Raw genomic sequence first — 9,055 nt, forward strand, 5'->3', positions numbered from 1 at the left:
AGTAAAGCACTCACTGTTTTAAATGTATTATTTGCTTTATTGTTGGTATAGTTGGTGTTCACTTGAAAAATGACATCTAAACCTGAATGTTTATTTCATTGAGAAACACTTGAAGGCTGTAATCATTTGTTTTTAAACAGCATTTAGACTGCATTTCCCTTGTACTTATATGATATGATGAATAATTTATGTGTTGCTGAAGACAGTATTAGCATATTTATTGCATATTGAAGAAATAATTACTTCAGACCTGACTTGCAAGTACTCAAATAAGTAATCTACAGCTTCACGCGTCAAAATGGTAATTAAAATCACCAGCATTTCTCAACAGTACGCACTTGTTGTCTAAATGGTAAAATGCCTGTAATGTCCTGGAAGCAAGCAGTCTCTTGTGAATTAGGTTTGTCTCTCAAAGTGCAAGTGTCACTGAGAGTTATTTGGCACATTTGAGTGGTGCGCTGTGCAAATCTCTCTTAGTTTATACCATATATAATTTTGTTTTCTAGAATATATCATGAAGGTCCTTTCATTAGTTTTTGTATTATTAGACTGACAGGCTCTTTAGAGTACATGAACAGGCAAGCAGTTCTGATTATCCTATTGTCTAATTCTGTTTTGCTATTTGTGTAGTTAATTTAGACCAGAATGTTTACAAAGTAACAGAAACTTAAAGGTCTTCACAGCCACCCGTCGAAATAAATGTTTGGCTTAACTTGAAGAAACTGTGACAGAAATATACTTAATGTAACGATAGTACTACTACTACTAATAAAATGATCATTAAAATATAATTTGTTAAGGAATATTTACCACAAAAATATTTAGCAGAAAAACTACACAACATAGTATTTCTGAAAAAAAAAAATATATATATATGTATTTATATAAAATCAGTTAATTAGAGATGTTTTGGAAAACACAAATGGAAAACACAGTATTTGGTTAAAAACTAGATAAATAAATAAAACTGAATTTGAGAAAAAATATAACATTTCATAGCGCCTTAAAATTTAATTGTTGTTAATTTCGTACGTTTCATGATTTCAATTAATTAGACATGCTTTTTGATTAATCCAAAAAATTATTTAACCATTAAAACAGAGTCTAGAAAAATTTAAACGGAAAAAATGGAATTTGGAAAAAATAAAACGGATGTCATAGGGCCCTAAATGATTTTTTTTACTTTATTTTCTCTATTTATTTTCTTCACCTCTCAGGTGGAGTCCTCAACCGTGGGAATGTTTCTTAACTATCGAAACAGAAAAACAGGAAATTGATATTTGATATGAAGAAAAACTGATAGCCAATGTCCAGTCCACGTAAAGGAGCAGAATGAACTGTTGCATGACTGCCACCCCTGCCAATGAACTGACCCACTTTTATTTTCTACAAAATATAATGTACTTCTCTTTCTTAAAATGAGACTTGGGTGTTTGTTGTCATTTGTTCAGGCGCTCAACAGATGGCACTGTTAAACTGTGTGCTGACTGTACTAATGCAGTACAAATGAGAGTAAGTAAATAAAGCAAACTACTCAACTTCAGAAACCAGCCTCAGTGAGCAATGCTGTTGAATTGTTTTTCATGGTCATTCATGCTCGCACTGTACAGAGAAGAAATGAAATTGTCTTATTTAATCAAGCTCCTCATTGCATCTCAGTGTCACGTCTCTGTTCAGATCTCAGATGAAGTACTATTCGAAGGATCGTAACCTCCTTCAGATCCAGTCCTTCGTGACACAGCTAGCATTAGTCTGAATTGCCCTTCAGTGGCTAATGGCTCTGAATTGTTGCCAGAACCAGAATAACACAGATTGCACTCGGAGATCTTGGATGATGTCATTGATGTGGGAGGACAGCGGGTGATGAGCGTTACATTTGTTTCTGATGTACTTTTATCACTGTTGGCAGAAGCCTGTGGTGACATTTTATTGATTATTTATTGCTTCTCCCTAATTCCTCTTTTTCATCTTTTAAATATTCCGTTTTAAAATAGCCTACCGCTTATATACAGTCAGAATGTCTTCCAGTTTTGTGGACATTCACACAAAGTCACTAGTCATGTGGCTACACAGCATTTGACCACTGATTTACAAAAATAATGTCAGGTTTCAACATTGTATCAACTACTGATGAACACATTAATTTTCATTTGAATTAACACTCGGTTGTTAAGTAGTTTAACCATCTATTACAATGTCTTTGGAAGGCTTTTGTCTTTCAAACACATTAAAATGCACAAATTCACATTATTTCTTATTTACATGTAATGCAGGGCTTCCCAAACAGCTGAACCTCTTTCGCCCAATATACAGTGTGTACGGAAAGTATTCAGACCCCCTTAAATTTTTCACTCTTTGTTATATTGCAGCCATTTGCTAAAATCATTTAAGTTAATTTTTTTTCCTCATTAATGTACACACAGCACCCCATATTGACAGAAAAACACAGAATTGTTGACATTTTTGCAGATTTATTAAAAAAGAAAAACTGAAATATCACATGGTCCTAAGTATTCAGACCCTTTGCTGTGACACTCATATATTTAACTCAGGTGCTGTCCATTTCTTCTGATCATCCTTGAGATGGTTCTACACCTTCATATACTTGAAGTACCCCTGAGATTTAAAATAGATATTTAAAATTTAAGTATCAGATTTGCATGTCCACAGTTCACTGACATTGGTGGTAAACAAATAAAATAATTCGTTTTTTAGGAAGTGTTTAATTTCAAGTTATGTTATTTTAAAAGAGTTTATTTTAATTTGACATTTTTATGATTTAATTAATGATTAGCTTTTCATTAAACTCACAAATCCCCTGCAGTACCTTTACGAACCCCAGTTTGGGAAACCTTGGGACGTAATATACCTAATGTTTATTGATTTCATATTGTGAGTTACAACGAATGGAATATATTTTCTTACTCTGACTATATTTTTATATCAATATGGTACAAGATTATCCTATTTAAATCAATGTGACAACTAAGGTTAGGTCTAAAGTAATCTAAAAGTAGTCTGTTTATATTACCTAAAATGTGTAATGTAATGGATTACGTTACTAACTACAATTTCTGTCATGTAATTTGGAATCAGTAACGAATTACAATTCGTAAGAAATCTACCGAGCTCTGGTCACTTATACAGGGTTAAATGGATGAATGTTTTTCAGTGTCCAGATACTTCTTGTTAGACAGCGTATCGTTTAGGCAAATTAATGAGTGTACTGTTCACATTCTCTGCTGACATATGAAAAGCAATTTCACTTGGAAATACATCACAGTATAGTAATAAAGTCGGTTGCAATTTACATTTTATGCTGACACAAAAAGTACAGAGCTTTTCAGAGAAGGTTTGAGGGTGTGCACTGACAGCTAAAGCATAGCACGCTAAGTCTAAAATATATAAAAAATATCAACTAAATAAAAGAAAAGGTCTACTTAATCTAAGTGACTAGTCGATGTTGGATCGTCGTGACCCATCCTTACTGTAATGACCTGTGTTCTGTGTGTTTGTGTGTTGTGCAGCAGCGATGCAGGGCTGAAGGACTGGGACTCAGACATGGATGGTGTGGAGAGTCTTAAGGACACAGATGTTCTCCACAATGGCAGCCGAAGCGACCGGGAAGCTGCCCTCCGTCTGGCCAGACGGCTCTACCACCTGGAGGGCTTCCAGCGCTCGGATGTCGCCAAACATCTGGGCAAGAAGTGAGTGCCTTCAGCCATAAATTCAGCTCTGTGTTTTTCTTCTCTCTGTCCTGTCTTCAGTTGGATACTTGTTATACACACCAACCAGAGGAATATGTAAATGTTTGACACTAACTAGAACCTGAAGAAAAGCATTGTGCAAACATACATGTACATTGCCGTTAAAAAATTTGGGATCAGTAAGATTTTTAATGTTTTTTTTTTTTTTTTTGAAAGAAGTTTCTTATGGTCATCAAGGCTGTATCTATTTGATCAAAAATACAGAAAAAATATATTGCAATTTAAAACAAGTTTTCTATTTTAATGTACTTTAAAATATAATGTATTTCTGTGATGCAGCACTGAATTTTCAGCATCATTACGCCAGTCTTCAGTGTCACATGATCCTTCAGAAATCATTCTAATATGCTGATTTATCAGTGTTGGAAACAGTTGTGCTGCTTAATATTTTTTGGGACCTGTGATATTTTTTCAGGATTCTTTGATAAAACGTTAAAAAGAACAGTGTTTATTAAAAAACAGAAATTTTGTGTTACAAAATACACTACTATTCAAAAGTTTGGGGTCTGTGAATTTTTTCTTTCTTTTTTTAAAGAATTTAATTTTGTTCAGCAAGGATGTGTTAAATGGATAAAAAGTGATAGTAAAGACTTATATTGTTAGAAAATATTTATATTTTGATTGAATGTTGTTCTTTTTAATGGTGTATTCATCAAAGAACCCTAAAAAAAAAGTATCACAGCTTCCAAAAAAATATTAAGCAGCACAACTGTTTCAACACTGATAATAAATCAGCATATTAGAATGATTTCTGAAGGATCATGTGACACTGAAGACTGGAGTAATGGATTTCTGAAGATCATGAGACACTGAAGACTGGAGTAATGATGCTGAAAATTCAGCGCTGCATCACAGGAATAAATTATATTTTAAAGTATATTAAAATAGGAAACCAATATTAGAAATTGCAGTAATATTTCACAATATTACTGTTTTTTCTGTATTTTTGATCAAATAAATACAGCCTTGATTGAGCATAAGAGACTCCATTAAAAACAAAAAATCTGCTGAATGGCAGTGTAGATGCTTACTTTGAGTCTGATTGGCTGACAGGTAGTTTGGGGTTTGTTGACCACATTATAGTTGTGTATTACTTTACAATGTTCTCTCTGAATTCTCTGAAAAGCCACAGCAGAAACTTACTAATGGATCGTTTAACAACTGAATATGTCCGGCAGTGTCTGTCATTGTCTATTTTGCTAATCCAGCTTCTTAGTCACGCACACATCACATATTTATCGTTATTTGGGGGAAGATGTTTTTTTTGCACTCAGAACAAGATTTCTGCCAATTTGGGGCACAATTCAAAGTGGAATGACTGTGAGCCAAGCAATCCTCACTGACAATGCAACAATAAAATGTAGCACACCATGAGAAATAGTGCATCCACTACTAGTGTTTTTTATGCTTAAATTCATATAATTTTTTTACTTTATGTAATTTGAGTGCTTAACTCCATTTTTAAGAGTGGCACATTTAATCAAAATATGGGAAAGAGTTTAAAGGAACACTCCACTATTTTTGAAAATAAGCTAATTTTCCAACTCCCCTAGAGTTAAACAGTTGAGTTTTACCGTTTTCTAATCCGATTCAATTATCTCTGCTAAGCTACAGCTAAAAGTGCTACGCCAGACCCGGAGATCGGCTGAATGGATTTGAAAACGGTAAAACTCAACTGTTTAACTTCAGGGGAGTTGGAAAATTAGCCTATTTTCAAAAATAGTGGAGTGTTCCTTTAAAGTCATTCTGTGTACTTCAGTACTTGGCCAGTCGTCTGTTCGCTAACGCCAATACAAGAATGTGTCTGCACAGTCCACATATTTATGCCAGATTTATTTTGAATAAATTCCAGTGTTTACACAAAAAATGGTGTTATGCATGTTTCAGTGGCAATTATTTACATTTTTTCTTTTTAGCGTTAATTTTATGCTTCAGTCCCCTGGAGTTTTTCGTTCCTTGCTGCAGTTGCCTTTGATTTGCTCACTTGGGGTTTACAGACAAATACCCCAAAATTAAAACTGTCATCATTTACTCACCCTCAAGTTGTTCCAAACCTGTATGAATTTCTTTCTTTTTCTGAACACAAAAGAATTTATTTTTCAAGAACGTGGATAACACAGTTGCTGGTCCCTATTGACTTGTATTTCCACTTAACCTTAAAATGAATTAATGAAATTATTAGATCAGCATATTTATGCTCCGGGTGTGTGTTCATGGTGTGTGTGTGTTCACTGCTGTGTGTGTGCACTTTGGATGGGATAAATGCAGAGCACTAATTCCGAGTATGGGTCACCATACTTGGCCACATGTCACGTCACTTTTTTTTTTTTTTTTTCTGTTGCTAATGCCATTCATACATTGCATTGTCTGTTTACAAGCATCTAAAACAACAGCTTAATCCTCTAGATTACTGTGGTGAACTGTGCTTACAGTTATTTCTCAGATAATGTTTCTTTGCCTCTGTCAGAACCAGTCAGATCTGTGCATGACCTTAGGTCAGTGACTGCACTGGAGCAGTTCAACACCCTCAGCCCCTTAAAGAACCACCCCCAGCCTTCAAGTTCATTCCTCACATTCTCACACACACTGGAAATAAAGATTTGAACATACAGGCACTCATCCATATTCATAAGCACTCTCCAGTACTCCAGAGGAGAGCATCATTACTCCAGTGTTCTCTGTAGCACCACCTCCACAGCTCTGCACTCATCCTGTCTCACTCTCCTGCTGTCTGAAGACCATCACTAGCCATGTTTCCATTACCCTTCAAGTTGCGCAAATTGTAATTGTGAATTGAAAATACGCCCAATGGAAACACGTCGATTTCACAGAAAAAGTTTTTACACTCATATGAGGTGCTTTTTCAGGCAATTGGAAAAAGGAATATATCGCAAAATTGCAATGGAAACATTTTTTCACATTTACAGGTCACCTGGCGTACGTAAATGTCACATGATCATTCTTTAAAGGGGTCATATGATGCTGCTAAAAAGAACATTATTTGGTGTATTTGGTGGCTAGAGTGAGCGGAGGCCGGTGAGCTTGAGAACGGCGGGCTTGCGGCAACCACATGTGACGACCCAGGGGCTGGACTCCGCTTCGTCCATGGTGAAAGCCGATCCGGCGATCCACAGCGTGAAGTTGATGTACTATGAACTCCAAGAAACACCGGCCATTCTCAAGTATAAAGGGCTTTCCTTGCCATTAATGCTTGGGTAACCCCTTATTTACATTGTTCACGTCTGTGGTGCATTACGGCTCCGATACGGCCACTCTAGACAATGCTTGTGTTTATATCAGCCACACCGCTGCACTTTTTTTTAGAAGTGTCCCAGAAGCGACTGTCCGCGCTGCTTCACCAAAGATACATGCATAGGTCTCCTTCGATTAAAAATAACGGTTAGTGTGGTGGCTGCAATTTACGTGAACCTACAAACATCTGTCACCATGACTTATTGCGAGAGGAAAAAAATTACATTTTAGTCACATAACATCGGTTAATGGAAACACCGTCAATTGGCAATAGGTTTTTTATCGGCATAAAATATCGCAAAAGTTTTGCTCAGATTTGCAATGGAAACCTGGCTACTGTCCACAGCCATGCGCTCATCCTGTCTCACTCTAACTTGTCTGAAGACCATCACTGTCCATAGCCACATGCTCATTCTGTCTCACTCTCCTGCTGTCTGGAGACCATCACTGTCCATAGACACACTCTCAACCTGTCTCACTGTCCTTTTGTCCACAGCCATATGTTCATCCTCTCTTACTGTCCTGTCTGGAGACAATCATTTTCAGTAACCCCATGCTCATCTTTTCTCACTCTTTTGCTGTCTGCAGACGTCAGTGTCCACAGGACCTAATACTGTAGAGGACCTAATACTGAGCCCTGTGGGACTCCATACTTCTGTTGGGTTGGATATCTTGCCATTAACACAAACAAACTGGTTGGATTGGTAGAATAGGCGATTAGATAGGTAGGACCTAAACCATACTAATGCCTACCCACAAATGCCAGCATAATTCTCAAGTTTATCCAGGAGAATGTTATGGTCTATAGTGTCAAAGGCAGCACTAAGATCTAATAGCAGCTGAAGGGAGATGCTTGTATTATCTGACCATGGCTGGAAGTCATTTTTATGACTTGTATGAAGAAAAAGATAAATCCATAAAGTGCAAATCATCTCTGAGAATATAAATCAATACACACTGCAAAAATGCCAAATGTAGAAAAAGTGCATGCGGCATAATCACAAACAAATTGCACTTGAAAGTAAATGAAAAGTTACAGTGTTTAATCAGAGAAATGGTGAGTCATTACAACAAGAGGGATTACAGCTCAGCACAAATACAAAGTCCAGGCTTTCCTTTTTAAAGTGTCAACTGTGCATAAAAATATATATGTTTCATAAATACTGTATATATTTCAGACTGTCTGTGCCCATCCTCCTCCCCCATTAAAGTCATTTATACACTAAGCATTATGAGTGAATCTGTTAATTCCAGTGATTGATCTCTATTTTTAAATTCATTGGTCAAAAGGTGTGGGATCCCTGAATGTGAAGTTTCAGTCATATAGCAGCACTGCCGCAAACTTATTCTCATGTCCGTCTGGGAATGCATGTTTCTTATGTAATGTGCTTTATACTGCTGTGATTCCTCTTCTGCATCTCTCTCCATTTTAGAGTCATGTCAGGGTAGATTCATGTCTTTTTCAGGGTTGTTCATCATAAACTAGTAAGATGCTCTGAACTTCAGTATGTCTGATTTCTATGTCAACGCTGATATTTCACACATACAGTAAGTATAAAATGATGTGTTGTGTGATTATAGTAAACACGGGCTCTTATCAAATGTTATTCAGATACCAGAAACTGTATGAGGTCCTGTTAGTTGAACTGTTGCAAATGTGAAGGTCATATTTTTTAATCTCTGTTATAATGTAATATGTATCTTCTGTTTGTGTTCACAGTAATGACTTCAGTAAGATGGTTGCAGAAGAGTACCTCAAATTCTTTGAGTTTACAGACATGACATTGGTCCAATCACTCAGGTACATCTCATTCAATTATTGTGCAGTCATACAGTCACAGTGTGTGTTTCTGCTATTTTGCATTGTCTAAAATGTGGCTCATCTGGTTGTATGTTTACAGCCTTTAAATAATATTTGATGAAATGAAGTTTTATTTGTAAATTATTTAATTCACACATTTATTAAAAAAAGTATATTTAGACAGATGTAGATAGATTTTTTTTTTAGAAATTCTATTTGGAAAAAAAAAAAAAAA

General features: G+C 35.9%; 1 protein-coding gene across 1 annotated transcript in view; it reads left to right on the plus strand.

Moving 5' to 3' along the window:
• The window catches only part of LOC107665472 (PH and SEC7 domain-containing protein 1-like), a 118,185-nt gene that overhangs the window by 41,470 nt on the left and 67,660 nt on the right, over nt 1-9,055 (plus strand). The window contains exons 5-6 of the mRNA XM_016456366.1: nt 3,528-3,707; nt 8,740-8,820. Coding sequence (XP_016311852.1) covers nt 3,528-3,707; nt 8,740-8,820 — 261 coding nt within the window. The remainder of the gene's footprint in view (nt 1-3,527; nt 3,708-8,739; nt 8,821-9,055) is intronic.

Source organism: Sinocyclocheilus anshuiensis, unplaced genomic scaffold, assembly GCF_001515605.1.
Source record: "Sinocyclocheilus anshuiensis isolate Anshui unplaced genomic scaffold, SAMN03320099.WGS_v1.1 scaffold755, whole genome shotgun sequence".
NCBI classification, from domain to species: Eukaryota; Metazoa; Chordata; class Actinopteri; order Cypriniformes; family Cyprinidae; genus Sinocyclocheilus; species Sinocyclocheilus anshuiensis.